Below are 24,725 nucleotides of genomic sequence, written 5' to 3' on the forward strand. Positions count from 1 at the left end.
CTTCCCATGGAAATAAGATCAATGCTCTGTTGCTATGGTTACTCTTCTTTCATTAATGCTAAAAATCGTAGCATTAATGAAAGTAAGGAGATGTGCTGATCTTTAATGGCACGAATATGTCATTGACAGTTTCCAGGCTACTTTTACTTACGGCGCTATTCTTTGTGTAGTGCGGCCAGTACTGTCGGACTTAACACGTAAACTCCAATTTTCAAGAGTTTCTCAAACAGCTAATATAAACCTCCATGCTTGGCAGGAACTTCCCTTAAAACGTGCCATCCATGGGCATCTTTTCTAAGTATAGGTGATCATTTAGCCTATGGCCTTCAGATTTCTACTATCTACAGCACATGAAGTAGGACCCCTTTCTTCTGGACGTTTACCAGTTTCTTGAGATTTTCACTTAATCATATGGGTTATGCTGCAGCCTGGAAATGTCTGGCTCGTATCAACTTTCTTTTCATTCTTACCTCATTACAATGTTGATTACCTGGTCATTTTAAGTGAGAACTGACAGGTACATTGGGAGGGTACCTGAGGGGATCAATCTGGACATTTACACACTAGGTCGCGAGTTGGTACGTGCGCAGCGAAGGACTGAAGGCTGATGAAATGCTGCCACTGCGAGCACATCAAGCACTGGCCTCATACAGAAAGCCAAGAAGAGGGCAGGAAAGAGAGAAAGTGTGATCCCGTTTATGAAGTTCAAGTTCAGGCGAAAGCTGTCTCTACTGATGATGGTCAGGTGGGCTCCCCCTGGCTTTTCAGTCCTCTGTTTAGAAATCAGCACAAGCCTAATTGTAGTTCTTTTGTAAGTGACCTTTTTTTCTCTGGCTGCTTTTAGGATCTTCTGTTTTTCTTAGGTTTTCCTGTGATTTTTCAGAAATTCATCCCGGTTGGAATTCACGGGGCTTTACTGCATCTAAGGATGGACGTCTTTCAACAACTCTGAAGCTTTCTCTGTTTGGACAGTGCCTTGTCCACACCCTGTTTTCTCCCTCTGGAACTCAAATTAGACATATGTTAAAGCTTCCAACTCTATCCCCTTCCCCCGTAAACTCTCTTTCCCATTTCCCATCCCTCTCCTCTCCAGATCTTTTTCATTTCTTTGGGTTTATCTGCCATTCACAGTTTCCTCTCCGAATCAACTGCGTCTAATCTGCTACAAAGGCAGTTCATTGAGTTTATTATATTCACTTTAAGCCTATTAAATGAGTTATTCTGGGCCAGTTATTTTCAATATCTAAAGCATTTGGGGACTTGTTTCTGTTTTGTGTTGCTTCTGGTGGATTTCACCTGTGACGGCTTCTTTCCTCGAGTGTTTCGTGAATGTTGCCTGATGGTTTGGGAAAGTTACCTGCGCAGGAATTTTCCCGGCTGGATTGGAAGCCGAGCTCCTCTGGAGAGGATTAGCCCTTGTTCCTCAGAGCCACCAACCCTGGACCATTTTAAATTAAAATTTCAACCTGAGTTTTCTGTACCACCCGGGTAGGGTGGATTTAGACTGCTGGCTTGTGGGTACGAATTCTCAGGGGGAGGAGGGGCATTTATTTTTCCCAACCTTCAGTTCAGAGTGGAGCCAAGTTTCCCTTCTGTTCCCTCCTGAATCTCAGAGTTTCCTTCTCACTCGTCCTTCCCTTAGGACTGTGGCCTAGAGGCTTCCGGATGACTAGGGGTCTCCTATTAGATCCCCCTCGGGCAGCCCTCTGCCTTACCTTCTGTCCTCTGATAGCAGAGACCATCCGAGCAGCGACTCAGCATCTCTAGGGTTTGGCCACACCCCTTCAGGGCATAAGTGGGATTTGGTGTCGGCCCACCTCCCAGGATGCCCGTTGTCACTCTCTGTAGGATTCTGCACATTCCTTGATTCAGTGCCAGCTCAGCAATGCCCCTAAATGAATGGGGTGTGTCTTTCAACATTTAATCTAGTATTTCAGTTTTTAGTGCGGGAGGTCCTTCAGGGTATCTTATCAATCACACCTGTGGAAACAGACGCCCCAAAGCCTGTTCTGTCGAGGTTGATTGTTTCCTGCTAGATGCTAAGCCTGGAGTTGCTACAGGGCTCCAATTTCATGAGTGCATCGTTCTACAAGCAGCATACAAGTTACTACTAGAAGAAATGATTCTTTCTTACCTAACCTCAGACCTTAATTAGGCAGGTGATTGAGACTTATTTGGGGGGAACATTTGAGTGGCAGGAAGCCTCAGGAATATGGGAGCGACATCTTCACATCTTCAATCAGCCCAAACATGCTTCACTGTTTCCATTGTTGGAACAGTGGGAAGCTTGGAATGGGGTTTATAATGCAATCATTCTTCCAAATGCATAACGTGGCACCAGTCCGAGCACTTGTAACCATCTCCAGAACGAGCAGAATGAATCCAGATTCTACTGCAACTGTCTGGCTGGTGGGAAAATGATTTGTTGATTTACAGGGAAGGATAAAGCCCATTAAAGTTATTGTTTGAGTTTGTTCTGTACATTGTCTTTTCTTTCTCTCCCTCCTCTTTATTTCCTACTTCTTCCCACAGTACATCATATTTTTATAAAAGTCACTGGTTTCAAAATTCCATTTAGAGATCGATAACAGCATTCCTAAGTCCAGCAAGATGAAACAGTACATCCCAGTTAGCTATTTTCCGGAATTAGAATCTTCTCTTTTATAAGGAATCTGTTTCTAAACAATTATTCTATGATTGTAAGCCTGGAAGGCATTCAGATTAAGAAAAAGGAAAAATAAGTATTTCGTAATAATTCTCTTAAATGGGAAATGCGTAAGACATAGTTAATGTCAATAGCATTCTGTTAAGATATGTTTTCTTTTTAATTCTTTGGGACACCTGTGAATTCACTGCCAAGCCATTATTTATAACTTACCAGTGTTCTACTCGCCCATCTCGTCCCCTTACTTCTCCACTCGCCCAAATCACCACTATCCTGGATTTTGTGTTTAATCTTCTCTTGACGTTTTTAGTTTGTAGTTTTTATCAAGTACCTTTGTATGTTTGAACAACGTATTGTTTAGTTTCATCCGTCCTTGAACTTTATAAAAAGGATATGTAACATTCTGAGACTTGCTCTCCAGTGGTTGCAAAGATCAGTCGTGTTGTGTGTATCATTCATTGTCCCTGCTGTAGAGTATCCTGCTGTTTGAAAATACGATTCCCTTGCCAATGGTCACTGGTGTTGCTTCTAATTATTTTTTGCTATTTTGAGCAGTGCTGCTAAGTACATTCTTACATCTGTCTCTGGACGCACGTCAAAAGATTTGGGGGAGTTCTTATCTAGAAGCGGAATTGTTGAATCGTAAAATGTGTAAATATTCAACTTTACAAAGTAACGCCAAGTTGTGTTTCAAAGTGATTGCGCCAATTTCTGTCCTAATCCTTGGTGTGTGAGCGATCCGGTTCCTCTGCGTACCCTTCAGTATTTGGTGGTGGTACACTTAATTATTTTTGCCGGCGGAACGGGTGAAAGCAGTCTATCCTTTATGGTCTTGATTTGTATTTCTCTGACTCTTGAAAGTTGAGCATCACTTCATGTGCTTATTGGCCTTATACATTTGGTGATGTGCCAGTTCACATCCTTTGCTCAGTTTTCTATTGATTTGTCTGTCTTTGCAGTATTATTTTTTGTTGCTTTGTAGAAGACTTTAATACAGTCTTCATAAGAAACCTTTCTTTGTTATGTGTGGCAAATATAGTCTCTTAGATTGTAGTCTGTCTTTTCATTTCTTTTAAGTAATAATCTTCAGTAAGCAAAAAACGAGCCCCCGCCGCCCAAAATGTGAAGCATGCATTCAGCAGACAGTGAGTGTTCCTTTTGTGCCAACTGCTGCTACAGGCCCCAGGGCTGTTGCTGGGAGCACAGCAGACCAGCACCTTCCTTCTGTGGAGCTGACTTTGGGGAGGTCCACTTTTGACTTCACCGTCCAACAATGTGTGGGAACTTGCAAAGCTATTTCAGTTTTTGTCTCTATAAATGGAGTTTGTGACTCTCAGCGCCGCCTTCCTGATGGACAAACCAGAGGCTCCTGCTGACTTTGGTGGAGGGGGCAGGACTCGCCCTCATTGTCTGTGCGTGTGGTGCGTGTCTGTGCGTGTGTGTCTGTGTCTGTGTGTGTGTGTGTGTGTGTGTGTGGTGTGTGTGTGTCTGTGCGTGTGTGTGTGTGTCTGTGCATGTGTGTCTGTGTGTGTGTCTGTGTGTGTTTGTGTGTGTGTGTCTGTGTGCGTGTGGGTGTGTGTGTGTCTGTGTGTGTGTCTGTTTTTATTTTATTTTTTATTTTATTTTATTTTAGAGTATAGTTAATTAACAATGTTGTGTTAGTTTCAGGTGTACAGCAGAGTGATTCAGTTACACATATGCTTGTTACCTATTGTTTTTCGAATTCTTTTCCCATTTAGGTTATTACAGAGTATTGAGCAGAGTTCCCTGTGCTGTACAGCATGTTCTTATTAGTTATCTATTTTAAACATAGCCATGTGTACATGTCAATCCCAAACTCCTAGTCTGTCCCTCACCTCCCACCCTTCCCCCAGGTAACCGTAAGTTTGTTCTCTAAGTCTGTGAGTCTGTTTCTGTTTTGTAAATAAGTTCGTTTGTATCATAAGCAATATCATATGGTATCTGTCTTTCTCTTTCTGAATTACTTCACTTAGTATGATGATCTCTAGGTCCATCCATGTTCCTGCAGCTGGCATTATTTCATCCTTTTTTATGGCTGAGTAATATTCCATTGTATACATGTACCACATCTTTTTTATCCGTTCATCTGTTGATGGACATTTAAGTTGCTTCCACGGCCCACATTGTCTCATGGTGCCGTCACAGGCCCTTCCTTGGGGTGCTGTTCTCGTGTTAAGGACCTTATTCTGCCTTCTAGCTCCCCCAGGAAAAGCATGAGCTATCTTACAATGAGGTCCGATTCTTTGCCATGCACCACGGGCAGTGTTCAAAGAAAACAAATACCCTTAGATAATTTCAACCCAATACTCTGAGTATTGTTTCAATGTTTGCTGAACATTCTCTCGTTGAAAAAGTCTCATTTAACAACCTGACGGTGGCACAACCACAGGTGACAAATGTGACATCTCCAGGCTCTGGCATCCCCCCATCATATACGGGCATGTGTGCGCTCCAGTGAGGTAAGATGCTACCTGAGACCCTGGGGCCGGCAAGCAGGAGCCTTAGAGTTCTCTCTTTGGAAAGATCGCCGCGTTATTCTGTAGGAAATGTCTTCTTGGCACTTACCTTGAGGATAAAAGGTGATGCTCCTCGAGTAGCTTGGGCATCAGTAAACTTTCCATATTTGATTGAATTCACCAATGGTCAGAGGTACACAGGGATGACTGAGTTCCTCCTGAGCGAGATCACCCCCTGCTACAGCCTCCGCCGATAGTAAACATTTACTGAGCGTTTACCTGTATTCATGGGTATTCAGTCTTTCTGTTTTCACAGCAACCATACGAGGCAGCTGTATTTATCCTCATCCTACAAAGGGAGAGGTCAAGGTCAAGCACTTTGTCATCTTAAGGCAGGAAGGACCCCCTGCTCCATCTTGTGTCCATTGAGGGAAACCATTGACGCTCCCCCGACAGTTAATCGCAGTTGGACTCAGCCTGCGAGCGGAACATCATGGCCAGGAACTTAGGCAGCATCTCAGGGGGGTGGGCGAGGGATGGCATAGCGGCAGGATGCTGCCGCGGACAAGTTATCCGATGCCAGGGGACCGCTCATCGCGGGATGGACGCCTGACCCCCCCAGCCTCACCCTTCTCCACCCTCTGAAAGGTGAAAAGAGAGACAGTGACCAAGTTTTTTTTAATTGAAAATTTTTTTGAAACCTTTTTTCAACTGGATTCTAAAGAACTCAGGGCCTTGCAAGCGTGTCCCAGGAGAGCAGGTGATGGCTGGGCTGGGAGGAAACGGTAACACGAATCAGCCTGGTAACGGCGCTGATTGGCTGTAACGGTTTCTGAAGCGCTCGCTGCCCGGGCCTTTGCCCCGCCCACTCCCAGCCTCATTAGCCTGGTGGCCTGAGCAGCGGTGCCCGGCCACCCTGCGCCCCGCTCCCTGGCCGAGCCTCCCCGCAAAGGCATAAATTCAGGGGCCCCCGCACAGACGCTGAATCACGGCCCCGTAAGCGCCTGCCGAGGAGCTGCCGTCAGCCACTTGCTCTGGAACACGCTGTGTCATCTTGAGGGCTTGCTTAGCGCTAAGCAGGTTTACCGCAAGGCAATAACCACGAGGGAGCAAATGAACCTTTCCTGGACGGAAGGCACGGAGAAACTCCCCCACTTTCCTTCTTTCTGTTCGTCCTTTAGGTATTGCCATTATCCACTGCGAATAAGATTTCCTGTCGCCGCCGGCAGCCGGGAGGCCAGGGTCTCCGGCTTCTAACTGGTTTACCTAAAAGGATGCAACGTTCGGACTCTTGTCAGTTTTAATGCCTTTGGCACCGAGCGCTAGTTCCCTCTGAAACGTACGCTTGACGTTGCGGCCATAGGAAGGTGCTTTCACAGCGAGGCCAGGAGTTCTGCAGGGCTTTCCCTTTGGGTTTACTAGCATCGTCATCCGAAGTTTATGAGGTCTGTCTGTACGTGACGCCGCTCCAGATGTCACCTCTCCCTTCCACCTAGGAAGAGGTGCCAGAGTTTCTCCTCTGGGATCCTCTAATTTGTAAACGCTTTGCTGAAGATCCTAACACAGGAGTATGCCAACAAGCAATGGAGAAGGTATGGCCGATAGAAACTGTTGAACTAATCGAGTGCGCTGGAGAACACATTAGGCATATAACCATCCGAACCAATTTGCAAAGAACTGGAGTTCCAGACATAGCAAAAGTGTGCCAGAGATCACGTACCCATTCGTTGATGAAATCAGGAAACGTCTGAGGAGCTGGTGAAAGCAGCTTTTTTGGCACCCGAGGGGAGCTGCAGGGCGGGCTGACAGCGGAGCCAGTGATTGCTCAGAGCTTAAGGGTGACCAGCAAGGAATAATTATTTGATGGGGGAGTTTGGAGAAAAGCGATCAATCATGGTAGATTTTATAATCGCCAAGAACAGGATGTGGTATGTAAGCCATTCCAGGAAACGGGGTCAGAGTCAGAGCCTGGGCTGACCGTCGCAGGAGGGCAGGTATCCAGGGTTCCCAGGGAAAGAAAGGCTGCAGGGGGAAGCAGCAGAGCAGCCTGGGCCGCAGGGAACATGTCACGAGGAGAAAGCAGCCCGGATCGTTAGGGGGGCTGCCCCGTGAGCCAGGCTCCATCCAGATCCTGAGGACTGGAGGGGGCGGCAAGGGCCACAGTCCCGGATAAGCAGGGACACTTGGACGGGTTCCAGGACAGAGATGCAGGCACGAGGGAAACTTGGGCTGGGGAACGGGCATTGCCAGGGGAGAACGATTTGATGCGGGATGCCCGAGGAGGGAGCACGTTCGAGAAAGGGGCCCGGGAGGAGCAGACGCAAGAGCCCCAGTGAACGCACGTCCTCTCCAGGACGCTGAGGGGTCAGCCTGACTCGGGGTGGGGGCTTGTGCCGCGTCGAGCTGCTGCCTGAACTTCCCCCAGCCGCGGTGGCAGGGGCTTTGCCCGGGAGCCTCGGCTGTGGAGACTGGCAGCAGTAGGGGCAGGAGATGAGGCAAATCATCACAGAGGAGAGAACACCCGTCACAGGAGCAATGGGCTCCCCAGTCCCCCACCCCCCAGCACTGCCAACAGTCCCCTGGGCACCGTCTGAGAAAGACTGGAGCCCCGATGAGGCCCCCAGCACGCGGACCCAGTGAGGTCCCCAGAGCCTGGAAGTGAGAAGGTGCTCAAAGAATGGTGGAGAAATGTCAAAATGACCCAGGGGCCCACCTGCAGTGGCTCCCACTGGCCAAATCTGGGATATTTTGATCATCAAAATATATAATGATATGAACAGATTATAACTCAGTGAGTAAAAACAAGAATGTGTGAGTCCACTCACATGAGTAAATAATCAAGGCACAAGGGAAAGCCCTCCTTACAAGCAAGTGCTGATGCGTAAATGCAGAACGAATGATGGGTTTAGGAGAGTCACCGTTTGCCAATGATCCTAGTGATGACTGATTCAAGCAAGGATCATCCAAAGCTTGATGAGGTAGAGGATACTTACAGCATCTCAATGTGTCTCCCCCCAGATTCCTTGTTAATTACAAAAGGGAAAAGTAACGTCGTCCCGGGGGAAACCTGATGGACTGCACTTTCACCAAGGCACCGGAGTTCGCACACTCTGCCTCCAACCCGACAGAAAATCCTTCAAACCGTATCCCGGCAAACCACCGTCGTCCCCCGCGGAGGGATCGCCGATCCCCTCCCCACTCGTGTCCCTGCTCCCCGCCCCGGCCCGTGCACCCAGAGGCCACTGTCAGCACAGCAGCCCAAGGGGTCCTGTGAAAATGGGAGTCAGATGGCGTCACTCGTCTGAACAAACCTGCAGCCCCTCATCTCACTCGCAGCCGAAGCCCAGGTCCTCAGAGTGGATGAGGGTCGGGTGCTGCGTCTGCAGCCTCCCACTGCCGCAGCCTTCGGTGCCTCAGGTGCACTTGCATCTCCGGGTCGCGGCCCTGGGGGCTGCCGCCGCCACGATGCTCTTCCCTCGACAAGCAGGTGCCTGTTGAACCTGCTCCCTCGCTCCTCCAAGGCCTGGCTCAGCCCAAACCTCTGTCGACACCGCTTTCCGTGGACACTGTTTAAAATGGCAATTCCCTGCTGCCCACCCTGGGCAGTCTCCCCTGCTGTGCATCTGCTGACACTTTCTGACGCACCGTGTGTTTAGTTATGTACTTTTGCTGACTGTTTCCTACACTAGCATTTGAGCTGGGAGCGATATCTCCCCGCAACCCAGAGCACAGTGGACACTTAACCCACACTTGCTGAGATGTTGAGTGGTTGCGTCCCCACCGTGTGTCACCAGGGCTGTGCTCAGCGTAGCATGGGGCACAAAAGAAGAAAACCTGAACGAAACTAAACGAAAACCATTTGCCCCGGTCTCTAGCTCTCCAGAACCTGACAGTCCCGCTGGAGCAGTGAAGCGGGTCCAGACTAGCATCAGCGAGGCATCAGGTGTTCAGTGCTTGGTCCCTTGTGCCGCGCAAGCCGGCTTCCAGGAAGGGAACGTCCCGGGGCCGGCCTTCTAGACTGGGTAAGCTGGCTGCGTTTGGGGGAGAGGCAGGGAGAGTGACACCCCAGACCCAAAGAGAGATGCTGAGGTGCTTCTTCCGGAGCCCGTGGTGAGGGAGGCCACGGGGAACACAGGTGCCGGGTGGCAGAGTGTGGGTCAGGCCAGGCCGCAGAGGTATTGCGGCTCCCAGGGCCCTTCACGCTCCCCACAGCTCGGCCCAGCCTGCTGTCCTGGGCCGGGATCCTCCTTAGTGTGCATCTCCTGGGAGCACACCTGCGACCGAAGAGAGGCTAGTGCCGCGTTCCTGGAAGCCATCCCAGGAGAAGTGAGCCAGGCAGGAGGAGGAAGCTGGTGCTGGTGCCACCCGAGCGGGGTACCACAGGGCACCACTGCGGCCAGGGGCCCAGCCTGCAGCAGACTAGGCTCTGAGGGCTCTCTGCTGGGACGCGGGAGCATCATGTCCCCCGGCACCCCCAGCCCGAGAGGCAGCCGCGGCTCAGAGAGCTGCAGGTGACGGGGCACCCAGAGGGGCAGCAGCAGGGACCTAGAGGCCGGACGTGGCACCAGAGCGTCAGCGCTCATGCAGTCCACGCGTTCCACAGTAAGGAGGTACGTACGCCGTAGATCCCATAGCAGGATTTTGGTTTAATAGAGGGGAGTGAGAATTCTCCGTGCATCACCGCAGTGCCTTTTGCCCAATTTAGAATTCCTGTGAAACCTGGTCCCTGAAACTTTTTTATAAAGACACGGAAAGAGCTGGCCCATCCAGTAAGGCAGACAGAGGGGACTCAACCATCCTTCCAGCTAAAGACTCTGTAAATCAGGATCAGCATCACGGAGCCTTGAAGAGGCATTCTCCCCCGTGGTGACAGAGTGTGGAGCGAAGAAATCACGCGCCAGTAACCCCCAATTCATTCACAAGGGCAGTGGCGCTTGTAATTAGTATTCAAGTTCAATTCCATAATTTCCCGATACCAAGGTAAAGCAAAACCCACATGGCTCCTGGCTGACTGTCCATTTTCGAGAAGATGGAGAAGCAAGATCACAAGGCCGCGGGCAGCTCAGTGCCGCGGCCGCTGGCTTCCTGTGGGAATCTTGGCACAGAGGCGAGGAAAGGGGTCTGCACGCGGCTCTCAGTGTCCTGGCCGGCAGACCCTGGGGGCAGAAGCTCGGACTCCATGAGAGCCGTGTCTCCAAAGGAAGACGGGCCAGCACTCAGCCCTGCGTGCTGAGCGGGAAACGCCCTTGAACTCTGGAGGTCCGTCAAAACCATTTCCATCCGGAGCGGCCTCCCTTCCACCTGCTGGTAACTGGAGAACGCAGAGGCCCTTCTTGTTCTGGTGGATTCTTCTTGATTCCTGGACCTGCCGGGAATGCGGCTGTGGGGGCGGCCAGCCGGGCCCGAGGTGTGCGAGGCTGAGGCATTCCGACAGCTGCTCTGGGGCGGGGGCACCAGCACGTTTCAGTTGTCTCGGGGCAGTTGCCGTAGAGTTGAATTCCCCCTCTAACCTTTAAAGCGACCCTTTATAATCCTGTTTGGGAATCCTGTGAATGAGTCAATAATCGGGACCATTCACTTAATCGAGGAGGAGGGAGGAGCCACCGTTTCATCCTTCCCTTCAGGGATGCTCTGGGAAGCTCTGTCCAGGGATCTCCCGCCTCTCTTTGGAGCTCTGTGTCCAGGGTGCCCGGAAGGAAACACTCTACTCCTTCCCCGCAGCTCTGGGCACAAAATGGGCTCCCCGATGGGGATGGCCCAGCGATGCCTGGCGGTGTGCATCAGATGTGGGCCATGGCTGGGGGCCCCAGGGGGCTTCTCCCCTCCAGGCAGCCACCCGACGCCCCAGGGCCTGGGCTGGGCTCTCCCCGCCTCTGCCGGCCTCCGTGGTCTTGGTATCGTCCATCTCAGAACCTCTGCTGCCTTGCCTCTGCCTTCACATTCGTATTCAGACAGGCATCCTCTCACTGGTCCGCACGGAAGCCCTGGGGCTGGTTCCATCAGGGAGGGCAGTGAGGCACAGAGAGGTTGCAAGTTGGCGAGGGACACGCAGCTGGCGGTGGAAGAGCTGAGGTTCAGAGTCGGGGCTTCTCTCTCCGATCCCAGGGCGCTTCCCATTTTACTCCAGGGCCGCCGCCAAAGTCTCCCAGAGAAACAGCCACTTAAAACTGCTGTCACGTATTAACAGGAAAGGGATGGGTGTTCCCCTCCCGCGTCCCTGTACGGGTCGTGGTACCCGAGGACGATTCCCACGCGGCAGGGGTGGGGGCTGGTTCCCAGGTGGAAAGATGCTGAGGGCAAGGGTAAGGGCAGCATCACTGACCAAGCTCCCGTCCCAGAGCTCAGCGAGGTAGAGGCATAAGCGCTTTCTTCGGATTAGTCCTTTGCACAGCCCTACGGCTTCAGTAGTATAATCATCCCCGTTTACAGTGAAGGAGCCGAAGCGCGCTTAAACACCGTGGCCCTGGGTCCCAAAGTGGTACCAGGGGATGCAAGCCTCCAGGTCCTGCCACCCCCGAGCTACCGCTGGGGAGGTACAGGGAGGTGCAGGGCGCGGTCCTCGTGCGTGCACACGCTAGCGCAGCTCCAGCCGCTCAATGCACGCCGCGCCGTTTCTCCCCATTTTACAGGCAGGCAGCCTGAGGCACAGAGTCTCAGTAACTCGCCCAAGCGTGCAAGCCGCCAGGGCGAGCTGGGGCCCCGGCGTCGTGGTCTAACCACTCACACTTGTTGCTCGTCTGTGGACGTGGCAGGTCACACCTCGAGGTCAGGGGTGAAGGAGGATCCGGTTCTCTCGATGCCCTGTTCAGAAACCAGGTCCTGTTTGGATTGTTGATGGTGATGATTTAAAGCAGAGGGTTCGCTGTGGCAGGAACTTGAAAGAGCCTCTGCCTGTCCCGCCTCCGGAGCCGCTGAGAAGCTCTGTGCTTCTGGAACTGGGCTGGAGGGCGGTGTAGACAAACGCTCTGCTCACGGCCCCGCTGGCAGGGGGCTCCATGGGGCCGTCACCTTTAAAGAAAAGGTGAAAATGAGAGAGAAAATTGACCTGCCTCCATTTTTCTAGGGGCGTATATTTCTACGTGCTAGTTGACAAACAGAATGGCCCTAGGTCAGTGCAGTGGTTACGCGCTGACTGCTGGATAAGTGCCGTTCTCAGACGATGCTTTGGACCTGAGCTGCTCCCTACCACGGTGGGAGAGGCAGTGCCGCTCTACCTCGGTACAAAGCTCCTCCTGAAAAAAGGCAGTGGCTTTCACAGAAATCAAAGAAGGCATTCACCAGCAGCATCAATAATTAACTTCTGTTTCTTTACTGTCATCCCCCAAGGAGGGCGCTTTTAAGGGAAGATGGTCAAAAGACAACAAAGAGAGCTAGATGGTGGTGACATTACAGGAGTCCGGGACCTCCCTGGAGGAGGTGCCCCTTGCGGCCGAAGAGACATTAGTCAGGTAGACCAGCTCCAGGATCACACGATCAGTATTTGGTAAGAGCTGAAGCTGAGGCGTGTGAAGCGAGGAAGACCTCATCCCGCCCACCCGCTGCTGAAACAGCACAGAGGGCCGCGGCCAAGCTGGGTACGCCGGACAGGGGCTCAGCTGTCCTTAAATCCACCCACCCATTCCTCCCGTCCGTCAGGAGGCTTACTCAGCTACGCATGAGGCACTGCTTAAGCGCTGGAGGTGTAGCGATGAGCAAAACAAAGCCCCTGCCCGGATGGCATTTATATTTTAGTGGGTGAGAAAAAAAAGATACACGTACATAATACACTTACATACATATATAATATACTATGTTAACATACAATGTGATTAGTATATGTGACACTAATGTATCATAGTATACATTATTCTATACAATTTAATACTATTGAATGTGTTTATTAAATATTAAATAAGTATTGAATCTAAATTTAATGCAAATATTAAATTATATCTATGTTTCCTATATATGAAATCTCAGCTAGTGGTAAATGCTGGTCAGTGTAAGTGACACGCGGAACAGCCCCGCTCTACATGCCTCTCCTGGATCTTACCGTGGAATAAAGCGGGGGGGCAAGCAGGGGTGCTACTGTTTCATGATGGATGGTGTCCGGGAGCCACTGGGATAAGGTGACATTTGAGCAGGGACCTGAAGGAAGGACGGGAGGGCCGTGCTGATCTGGAGGAAGAAGTCTTCAGGCAGAGGCCCCAGGGGCAGAATCTCGGAGGCGGGAACAGGCGACGTGTGTGTCTGAGGGGCCGGGGGGAGGCCCCGAGGCTGGAGCAGAGGGAACGGGAGAGAGGTGTCAGCAGGTGACGGCAGGGAGGTGATGGGGCCACCATAGGCACGTCGTGGACCAGTGTCAGGATCCTGGCTTTTACCCTGAATGAGCTGAGATGCCTTGGAGGGTTATATCACCCGAGGTGAGACAGGATCCAATCCACTGAAGATGAAACGACACAGGAGCGCTCGGACTGCCGAGGAGAAAATAGACCCAGGGCAGCAAGGGGAGCTGGGAGGCCGTTTAGGAATATCTGGCGATCATTCAGGCCAGAGATGATACCAGCTGCTGCCAATGGGCCAAGCACGACGTGACGGAGAACTGACCCCTGGGTTTAGCTGTGGGGAAGCCCTGGTGACGTGGCCAAGGGCAGTTTCAGGGGCGAGGTGTGGATGCAAGGCTGACTGGAGTGGTCCAGGAGAAGATGGAGAAGAGGAGGAAGTAACAGCAGTGGGGACACAGGGACAAAAGAGTTTGCTTTTAGAATGGGGAACAGCAAGGTGTTCGGATGCTATATTCAGGAGAGGATCCAGTAGAGAACGGAAAGGTGACTTCACGGGCACAGAAGGAGACAGATGCTGGAGAGGTGTAAGGGGACGGCTCCTCTGTCCCACTGGGGGGGCAGAGCTTAGACGCCGCCAGAGATGGTTCGCAGTTATGGAAGAGAAGGCAGTGTAGACAGGCGGGGGCAGACGAGATGGCGGGGTGTGAGGAAGCACTCCTCTGACTGTCTTCTCTCTCAGTGGGATAGGAAGTAAGGTCATGTTCACGCAAAATCAGTAGAGGGTGAATTTGGTGACTTGGAGAAAGAGGATTTGGAGATTTCCAGAGAGAATAGAAATGGTGAAATAGTCTCCTAGGAGAGCGAGAGGGTGAGGGGACCACAGAATCCTCGTAGGGCCACAAAGGTCCTTCTCGAGTTTGACGTGAAACCAGTCAGGTTGGTTGTGTGTTTTTTTCCAACTACATTCAGCCCGCAGGTTCAAGTACAAAATCGGTGGAGGGCTGGATTCAACTAGAGTTAGGATTTTGCTCGGGACAGGACACAGGGAGTGAGGTCACGGGCTGTAGGGTCAGGGGACTGTAGGTCTTCGTGGGGTCAAAGCGTTGCTGGAACTGGGTAGTAGAGAGTAAACTGTAAAGACAGGAGAGTGGGTTGCTCGGAGGCAGCATGACCTCACTTGCTAATGGAAGGAAGGTGTATTGGCTTCCTCTTGCTGCTGTAGCAGGTTATCAAAATTTATTGGCTTAAAGCAATACAGATGTATTATTTTATCATTATGAGAGGTCAGCATTCTGGAGTGGGTCTCGCTGGTCTGAAATCACGGTGTGGGCAGGACTGTGTTCCTTTCTGGAGGCTCCAGGGAAGAAGTCACTTCCTGGCTCTTTCCGGCCCACAGAGGGGTCACCCACATTCCAGGGCTCAAGGGTGTCCTCCTCCGTCTTCAAAGCCACGTTCTCATGTAGCATCGTTTTCCCGTCCTCTTCTCTTGCCTCTTCCACATTTGAGAACGCCTGTGGTTACATTAGGTCCACCTGGGTACTGCAGTATACTCTCTCTGTTTAAGGTCAGCTGATTAACAACCTTAATTCTGTCTGCAACCTTTATTCCCCTTTGCCATGTAATGCAACATATTCATAGATTCTAGGGATTAGAGTGTAGACATCTTTGGGTGGCAGGATCATTACCTACACAGAAGGAGTGTAGTTACTGGTAAAGACAAGGTCTAGGTATGACCGTGGGAGTGAGTGGCTTAAGTGGGGTAGAGGACAAATCATTGGAGGAGAGAAGGTTCGGGAGATGAGAGGCTAAGGTATTGCAAGGGGTATCTGAGAGAGTACTGATATCACCAAGTATTAGAGCGGGAATAGTATTGGAGAGAATGAGAGTCAATCAGGAAATAAAAATCACCAGTGAATGGAGAGTAATGACCAGGGGATGAAGCAATTTTCATTGACAAGCTGTTGGGTGAGAGGAGGTATTGATAAAACAGATGCAGCTGAAGTTGGTGTCAAGGGAGAAGACATTTTCCAAGCTCTGCTTTTCTGGAAGATTCTTAAAAGGTAGTCAAATGACAGAGAATTTCATCAGTGCAGACTTCCTTTATTCCATGTCTCAAGGTGAGCTCTCATACTTGAACGGTATTGTTTTATATTTTTCCAAACATTTAAACATCTATTATCTCCATATATGCTCAACTGTGAGATGGAAACAGACAAGCCACGTTGTCCCTCTTTCTTCGTTTGGAAAATTAGGGATTCACTGGTAGCAAATAAGTGGAAACATTAGATCGACCGTGTGCCCATTCAGTTACTGAGCTGAGTTATTGAAGATACTGTGGAAAATACAACAAAGAATAGCATCTAGTTTCTGTTCTGTTGGGTCAAAAATCCTCTGGAGAATCTGATGAAAGATAAGAAATTCTGCCCCTAAAAAAGCGCATACACACAAAATTTTACTTATAAGTTCATGACATCCCCAGTTTCCCTGAAGTCTCAAGGGGTCGGTGTATCCCAGGATAGAAACCTCTTATCTAAATGCTGGGGTAAAGCCATACGCAGTAGAAATGGACTTAACAGCATCAGGTCACAAGGGAAGGTATGGTTAGGCACCAATTAGTGGTACAGAAAATAGGAGTTCTGAGTCCTGAAGAATAAAGCATCACTGAACTGGGCAGCAAGAGGGAGAGGAGAGAAATTGGAAATTAGCTTGGAATGTTTGGGAGACAGTCTGACCATCTGTGAAATGTGGGCAAAATGACTTCTAAGGAATATTTGTGAAAGAGAAAACTCTCGGTGAAAGCAACCTCCACCCCCCAAACATTATTAATATGGTAGATGGATTTGGTCCAGGATGAACAGTGCATAAAATTATTATTGTGATTGATTCCGTAGGGATTTCTAACTGTGGGGTAAACACTTATAAAAGGCCTCTCTATCTTTAAAAGAAAATGTTGAAGCAGAAAAAAGTAACTTTCTCCTATTCCAAGTGAGAAGGTTCTCATAAGAGCTCCTTGAATATTACGTTTTTTCCTGTGACTTTTATGTACCTTTTAAGTGTTTGTAGCTTCTTCTGCAAAAGTGATTTATGAAGACCAAACAAAAGCCCTTGTTTATAACTGGGAAGAAGGCTTCCATTGCTCCAAGAGTTGGTGTAGGGTCCCAAGGTCATCTTCTGCTTCTCTTTCCTCCAACTTTCTTTTACTTTCTACAGAACAGGAGCGGCCATGTGGCAGGGAGGAAGTAAAGTGGTTAGTACACTGTGGCTACTTTAATAGCATTTAAAGAGGAGTCAGATCTTTGCAGAACACAATATCAAGTGAAAAACAGAGGGACGGTGATTAATAATTCTAGCTAGAGCTCTGAGTTGCCGCCCTGGAATCCAGCTCTGAGGTATCACAGGGAAAAATCCTGTGCAGGACTCATCAAGGGACTGAGTTACACCAAAATGAGATCCAGGTTAGCAATGTGGAGACCGTGGAGAAACCCCCTAAAAGCAGATTCTTCTGAGCTAAATTCCCCCTGGCAGCATAGCCATCGAGAGTCATTATGAGCATCGCAGAATCATAGCATGTTAGGACCGGAAGGGATCTCAGTGTCCTCCAGTCTGACTCCATAATTGATGCTCGAGGTTCCTCTCCAGCACAGCAGCTCCTCTCTGAATAGACGTATCTGGAGACGGGCAAAGTCAGTGGTGTGCTGGTAGATGCTTAACAACTGGATCCCCAGAGAAAAAAGAAAGACTCTGACTGGTAGCATTTGCCAATTTCCATGGCGTATATGCTCCCTCCATGGCCTATTTGAGCTTCCAACAAGACATCTCCTTACATCGTATTTCCACCGTATTACATCCGATACAAGTAAATAACCTTAGGAACATAGGTAATAGTAAAACACAGTAAAATAATTAGAAAATGATGAATTTGGAATATTTTTACCTTTTTATGGAAGTATAATTTAATAATGATGTTGTAGGATTCAACTTATAATAATGGCTGTATGTAATAATTTGGCCAGGCTGGCTCCATCACACCGCTGACAACAGCCCTAGAAAAGGACCGAGTTCACCCTCCCTAGGAAGGCCATCAGCTGGTTCTGATCAGTGGAGACACCACCCAAGCACTCTCTTCTTGGCCTGTTCTCTCTGCCCCACTCCCACTTCTCTGTAGTTTCTTCCAACAACAAACACCGTCCACAAAAATAAACTCCAGCTGGATTAGTGACCTAAATACAGAAGTGAAATCTTAAAGAACTAGGAGATACATAGATGGATACTTTTATAAACTTGGGGCAAGATGGACTTAAGCATGATATAGAATCCAGAAACTATGGAGGAAAAAAAAAAGAAGAATGAGCAGACTTGATTTAATAATTTAAGACCTTTGTATAAGAAAATATTTCATTAGAATAAAGTTCAAGGGAATTCATAGAATGGGAGAAAATATAAGTGCCGTATCTAGCAGGTTAGTAGCCTTACTCAATAAAAAAGCTCTCAGAAACTAGTCAGAAAAGGTATATGCACCCCTGTGTAAATCACATCATTATTTACAACAGACAAGATACGGAAACAACCTAAGTGCTCATAACGGATGAATGGATAAAGAAGATGTGCTATATATATACGACAGAATACTACTCAGCCATAAACATAAAATCTTGGCATTTGTCAAAAACCTGGATGGACCTTGATGCTATTATGCTAAGTGAAATAAGTCAGACAGAGTAAGATGAATACCATATGATTTCACTCGTAGGTGGAATGTAAAAGACAAACAAAATAAGTGAACAAATCAGACCAAACAAAGACAAACAGGTCGATACAGAGAACAGAGTAGTGGTTACCACAGAGGAAGGGGTCGGGGGTGGGATGGCAAAAGAGATAAAGGGGGTCAACCGTATAGTCACGGCTGGAAACTCAAATTTTGGTGGTGAGCTCGCTGTAGGGTACACAGAAGTAGAAATGTAACGTTGTACACGTGAAACTTACCTAACATTATAAACCAGGGTTACCTCAAAAAATTATTTAATTAAAAGCTCTTAGAAATCAAAAAGAGGACAAAAAATGCAATTGAAAAATGGGTCAAGGATATGAACAAGTAGAAACCACAGTAAAATGATATGGCGTCTAACAGATTAGTAAATGTTAAAATGTTTGACAACCCCAGTGTCAGGGAAGCCATGGGAACCAGGCATTCACACACTGTTGATGAGAGTGTAAATCAAAGCAATTAACTTCAAGAGGGAAAACAGTAATATCTAAAATAGAAAAATAAGTTAAAACGCATATACCCCTTGACCCAGCAGTTCTGTTATGAATTTATTTAAAACTTTTAAACTGAGGGACTTTCCTGGTCGTGCAGTGGATAAAATCCACCTGCCAGTGCAGGGGACACGGGTTTGATCCCTGGTCCGGGAAGATCCCACATGCGGTGGAGCAGCTAAGCCCGTGCGCCACAACTACTGAGCCTGCGCTCTAGAGCCCGTGAGCCACAACTACCGGGCCCGCATGCCACAACTACTGAGACTGTGCTCTAGAGCCCGCGAGCCACGACTACTGAAGCCCACGTGCCTAGAGCCCGTGCTCCGCAACAGGAGAAGCCACCGCAGTGACAAGCCCACGCACCGCAGCAAAGAGTAGCCCCTGCTCGCCCCAGCTAGAGAAAGCCTGCCCTCAGCAACAAAGACCCAATGCAGCCAAAAATGAATAAATAAATAAAATTTTTTTTTAATGAACTAAGTTCTGTGTACAAAAACGTTTGTCATAGCATGGTTGTACCTGTGTAATATTAGATACAATAAATGTTCTCTCATAGGAGACTGGTTGGAAACCTATGCGGTGGCCACAAAATATAAGGCAGTTAAGCTGTTACTTAAAGACCTTGTATGTGCAAATAAAAATGTCTCCAAGACTATAGCATTACGTGGGAAAAAGGTTCCAGGCACAGTGTTTAGAATTATTCCACTTATATAAATTTAAAAGGACATGTGTATATATTTGTGTAGTCATATCTTTTTCTGGAAAGAAATAAAGGACACTGTGAACAGGCATTACTGTCAGGTAGAGAGACTAGAGGTTGGGAGGTGAAAGATGTTTACCTTTCATTTTCTATCTTTTTATACTTAAAAAATACCAGGTTCGTGCATCACCTTTATTCAGAGAAGAAACTCTTTTTTTCCCCCAGAAATAAATCAGGGTGTCTTAGCTTTGGCTCTCCAGAAGCAGACACCAGGACAGAGATTTGAGCGTGAGGGTTCATTTTGGTGGTGAACTTGAGAAACATGGGCAGGGAATGGAGGAGGAGAAGAGCTGGTAGGAAAGGGAAGGCTGTCGATCAACAGTGTCTGTCAATCAGGTTACCACTGAGAGCAAAGGAACGCCGAGATCCAGTGAAAGACTCAAAACGCAGTTAACCCTCCAGCGGGTGCGTGTCCGTTAGCTCCTGTGGGTCACTGATTGAAGTCTGCTCTGGGGTGTTCGTTCCATGGCTCACACACAGACAGAGCAAGGTCTGGTGGCTCTGGGAAACCTCAGGCAAAGAGTCAGGACAGCCTGCCTGGCAATGGTGGGTGGCGGGATGTAGGTGAGGCACTGGCCACACCTGCTACAGAGACCACAGCCGTCGTACCAGATTCTAATATATCAATGATATGTGCATATGTGCTGACTTAGGAATCAAGTCTAGGAATGTCCCTCCTGATATACACTAACCTACCTGGGCCCTGATCAACAATATATATAGGAAGACAGGTTTTATTACAGAATTGTTTTCAATTTTTTTAATTGAAATATAATTGGTTTACAGTGTTGTGTTAATTTCTGCTGTACAGAAGTGATTCAGTAACATATATATATATATATATATATATACACACACACATATATATACACACACATTCTTTTTCATCTTCTTTTCCATGACGGTTTATCACAGGATACTGAATATAGTTCCCTGTGCTGTACAGTAGGACCTTGTTGTTTATCCATCCTATGTATACTAGTTTGCATCTGCTCATCCCAAACTCCCACTCCATCCCTCCCCCACCCCACCTTGGAGACCACAAGTCTGTTTCTGTGTCTGTGGGTCTGTTTCTGTTTCATAGGATAGGTTCATTTGTGTCATATTTTAGAATCCATATATAAGTGATACCATATGGTATTTGTCTTTCTCTTTCTGACTTACTTTGCTTAGTGATAATAATCTCTAGGTCCATCCATGTTGCTACAAATGGCATTATATCATTCCTTTTTGTGGCTGAGTAGTATTCCATTGTATATATGTACCACATCTTCTTTATCCATTCATTTGTCGATGGACATTTAGGTTGTTTCCATGTCTTGGATGTTGTGAATAGTGCTGCTGTGAACATAGGGGTACGTGTATTTTTCTGAATTAGAGTTTTGTCTGGATATATGCCCCAGAGTGGGATTGCTGGGTCGTATGGTAGTTCTATTTTTAGTTTTCTGAGGAACCTCCATGCTGTTCTCCATAGTGGCTGCACCAACTTACATTCCCACCAACAGTGCAGGAGGGTTCCCTTTTCTCCACACCCTCTCCAGCATTTGTTGTTTGTAGACAGAATTGTTTTTAATACAAAAAATCCAACGCAAATGTGAACCAGTAGGTGATGAATCGAACACATCGTGGTGTGTCCTATGGAAGAAACCAAGAGAAAGAGTAAGGTGTATCTTGTTAACTTTCATGACAAAAATCTCTGAGGCGCATTACACTGTATAACGATGTCTGTAGCAGGTGTCATTTTTATAAAGGAAAAAACAAAACAAGCAGGTGAAAACACACACAAACTCCCAGTCCAATATATGTGCCCTTATGTGTACACAGAAGAAGATCAGGAAAGGGCTTCCCTCGTGGCGCAGTGGTTGAGAGTCTGCCTGTCGATGCAGGGGACACGGGTTCGTGCCCCGGTCTGGGAAGATCCCACATGCCGCGGAGCGGCTGGGCCCGTGAGCCATGGCCGCTGGGCCTGCGCGTCCGGAGCCTGTGCTCCGCAACAGGGGAGGCCACAACAGTGAGAGGCCCGCATACCGCAAAAAAAAAAAAAAAAAAAAAAAAAAGATCAGGAAAGATAAACAAGTTGCAGGAGTAAATGCAATTTAAAGTGTATGTTGTTGTATGTTTGAATGTCTTATTATATGATTTAATTTACTGTAAAACCCACACTGTATTGCAAGGGGGGCCAGAAATCATACATATTTCATTGATTACTGCAGAGACTAGCTGAGGTGATACATGTAAAATGTCTAGCACAGAGAACCACATGCATTCTATGTTCAGTAAATGATTGGTATCAAAGGAGACCGCTTTTCCAGCCTGAAGAGCCCTTGGGTGTAAAGTGAGTCGGACGTCCTTCATCTCCTCCCACACCTCTTGACTGGTCCATCGTTTGCGAGCCTCCTACCAGCCAGCTGTGGGGGATTATTTAGGGAAGAGGACCAAGTCCCACCCTCGTGAACTCACATTCTGCCAGGCAGGCCGTAATCAAATAAATGTGCGACAGGCCATGAGGTATCAATGCTCTGGAGGAAGATGAAGTGGGGGTGGGGTGGGGTGGGGGGAGGGGAGAGTCGTGGGCAGGGCTGCTGTTGTTTACAGATGGTCTCTTATAAAGTGGTGTTTGAGACTTTGAAGAAGAGGAGAATACTTGAGGTATCAGCTCTCCGAAAATAGGGAAGAGTGAGTGCAAAGGCCCTGAGGTAGGTGTGCTTGGCCAGTCTGAGGAAGAGCCAGGAGGCTGACGCAGCTGGAGCAGAGGGGACAGGGGAGAGGGGCCGGGTGGTCCCACAGGCAGCAGGCTGTGGGGCGTGGGGGTCTGGGCAGGCTCACGGCAAGGCAGGGGCTTCACTGAATGAGATGTGAGGTGATTGCTGGGGGTGGGGGCGGTTAAGCGGCCTGGATGTCTCAACATCACTGTGGCTGCAGTGCAGACAGTGGATGGGGAGAGGGGCAGGTGGGCAAGGGAGACGGGAGGAGGTCCTCCTTTACAGGTGGGAGAAAGAAGACCCTGGGTATGACCATGCAGTGAGGGCGGGGAAGGAGTGGAGGGGGTCACGTGAAAAAGAGTTGAAAGGTGAAAGCAGCAGAACCTGGTAATTCATCAGATGTGAATTATGAAGGCGTGAGGCCGAGGTGACGCTGAGACTGCTGAAGGTGACAGCTATGAGTAAGTCTTGAGGGAGGGGGCTCCCAGGAGCCCTTGCGCACTCAGAGCCTCCAGCCTCTTGCCCAGCCAGGTCCCCTTCTGCCTGACGCACACTTGAATTCTCCAGCTGCACCAAGTCACTGAGTTATCCAGAATGCCTCTGCCCTACTTGGCTGCTAGGAACTCTGCTTCGTCCTTCAAAACCCAGCTCAGGCATCACCGCCTCTGGGTGGCTTCACGCCACAGCTCAGCTGAATCGTGTGCTTTCCTGCATCACTCCGGGCCTCGTGCACCGTCTAGCGCACAGCTTCCCAACCAACGTGACGTAGCACGTCGGGCACGCAGATAGATCCCGGGCGCGCCCTCGGGCCTTGAGGTGTCCAGTTGGGCCTAGAGTAGCTGGAGCTCCTGGCCAGTCACCTCCAGCTGCCAACGGCACATCCGCTGACCCTAGAGGACCACACAGATGCTTCCATTTTCTGTACATGCGACGCCCTGGGGGGAAGAGGGATGCGCTAAGGTTGCTAAATTGGAACCTTTAGTCTCCGTTTCAACTGAGGCCACAAGCAATAGCTAAGATGTTCCAAAATGAGCTGCAAGCTTTGCAGGGAATGCTCGTGAAGACCAGGTTTCTGTACCTTCAGCCCACCACCCACCTCCAGACTGTACAGGGTGATGCAGACGCCGAGGGAAGAACTGCAGTGCTCAGGAGAGAATTAGGGGGAGAAGGCTACGCGGCGGGTCCCACCCGGGAGAACGGGGTGACTCCCTCAAAACTGTACACAGGGGCTTTGAGGAAGTACTGGAGGCTTAACCTATGTCCCTGAAGCTGGCGGGACACAGTGGGCTGGAGCCTGGCTGAGTCTGGAGGGAGAGCCTGGTGGGTCAGCCACCCTGATGGCCAAGCAAGGAGAGGCGGCCGCCCGGGGACCAGCTTGCGCTCAGAGTTGGTGGGCAGGGGGCTCACAGCGTTTCCAGATGGCGGGATGAGGCCCATTCAGCAGAAGGAGGGAGCAGGGGGGCCAGGTAGAGAGTGGGGCGACCCTAGTAGGACGCGACCGTAGAGTCCAGGAGCCAAGGCAAGAGTGGAGAGTGGCCAGCCAGAGGGGATGCACCCAGCAGAAGGGGCTGCGGTGAGACCCCGGCTGGACTGGGGCCGAGCTGGGGACGGGGGGGGGGGGGGGGCGGGCTGGACGGTCTGGGAGAACCACTGAAGGCATCGCACGAGAAAGAACCTGCTGGAACTTAAGCGGGGCCGAGAGAGAGGCCGATGCACTGCCGCTGGTGGTCCTGGAGCAGCTCCCGGCTCCCTGACCTTCTCCCTCATCCCCGCTGCCTCACCCCTCTCCGCGGTAGGCAGGAATCCGAGCCACAGCTGGGGGTGGGCCAGCTGGGGGGCACCTCGCCCCTGCTGCCCTCAGCCCGCGGTCCGTGCCAGGGGGAGGGGCGAGCGAAGTTTTCCTGTGCAATGAACTGTGGAGCTTTTGATTATCACACTTGCCTGGCCACATAAATCACTGAAATGAGCTGGTGTTCTGAGATTTAAATGACTGGGACGTTTCTCACGTCTAAATGTGATCAGGAAAGTCACGGGCCCCTGATTTTTCCCCGCTGAGAGCTCTAAGGGGAGGCTGCAGGGAGAATGCACGTCCCCGCCCGTTGCCCGCTACGGTCCGGGCTTGTCCGTCCTCACAGGTGCGCCGCTGGCCGCGTCCTCCCCCCTCTGCATCCGCTCCTTGAGGGCAGGAGCCACACTCACACCTGTCGGCTCCTAGGATTTGGGGCAGCGCTGGGCGCACAGGGGGCACCGTGGAGCTTGGGGGACGGACCCAAATGCCATCCCGTGGCGCTTCATTTCTGTTTCTTTGTCCCCAGTTTTCTCAGTTGGAGCCCCTCGCCTCTGTGCCTGGAAGGAGTTGCAGGTGTGTGTGAGGAGAGAGTGGTCACCCACAGGGCTCCGGCACAGCTCGGGGGGCCCTCAGGTGAGTCCGGCGGGGCTGACAGCCAACACCGGTTCCCTTCATCCGCGAGCACCCCTTCATCCCAGCGGCATCCCTCCCACCTCCCTGCTCGAAGTAGTTTTTTCCAGTCTCTCCCCCAGCGGACACCCCGCTTCCCCGTCACCTTATGCAGCATCACCTCTTTCTTACCTGCGCGAGTTACA

General features: G+C 49.8%; 1 protein-coding gene across 3 annotated transcripts in view; it reads left to right on the forward strand.

Annotated features, from left to right (window-relative positions):
• The window catches only part of LOC137206212 (uncharacterized), a 192,995-nt gene that overhangs the window by 72,488 nt on the left and 95,782 nt on the right, over positions 1-24,725 (forward strand). For all 3 annotated transcript variants that reach the window (XR_010934537.1, XR_010934538.1, XM_067704980.1), the window contains exon 2: positions 24,437-24,543. Coding sequence is in view for 1 of the 3 variants with exons in the window: in XM_067704980.1 (XP_067561081.1) it covers positions 24,437-24,543 (107 nt within the window). In the remaining 2 variants the exon portion in view is untranslated. The remainder of the gene's footprint in view (positions 1-24,436; positions 24,544-24,725) is intronic.

The sequence above is a fragment of the Pseudorca crassidens genome, chromosome 1 (genome assembly GCF_039906515.1).
Source record: "Pseudorca crassidens isolate mPseCra1 chromosome 1, mPseCra1.hap1, whole genome shotgun sequence".
Taxonomy (NCBI): domain Eukaryota; kingdom Metazoa; phylum Chordata; class Mammalia; order Artiodactyla; family Delphinidae; genus Pseudorca; species Pseudorca crassidens.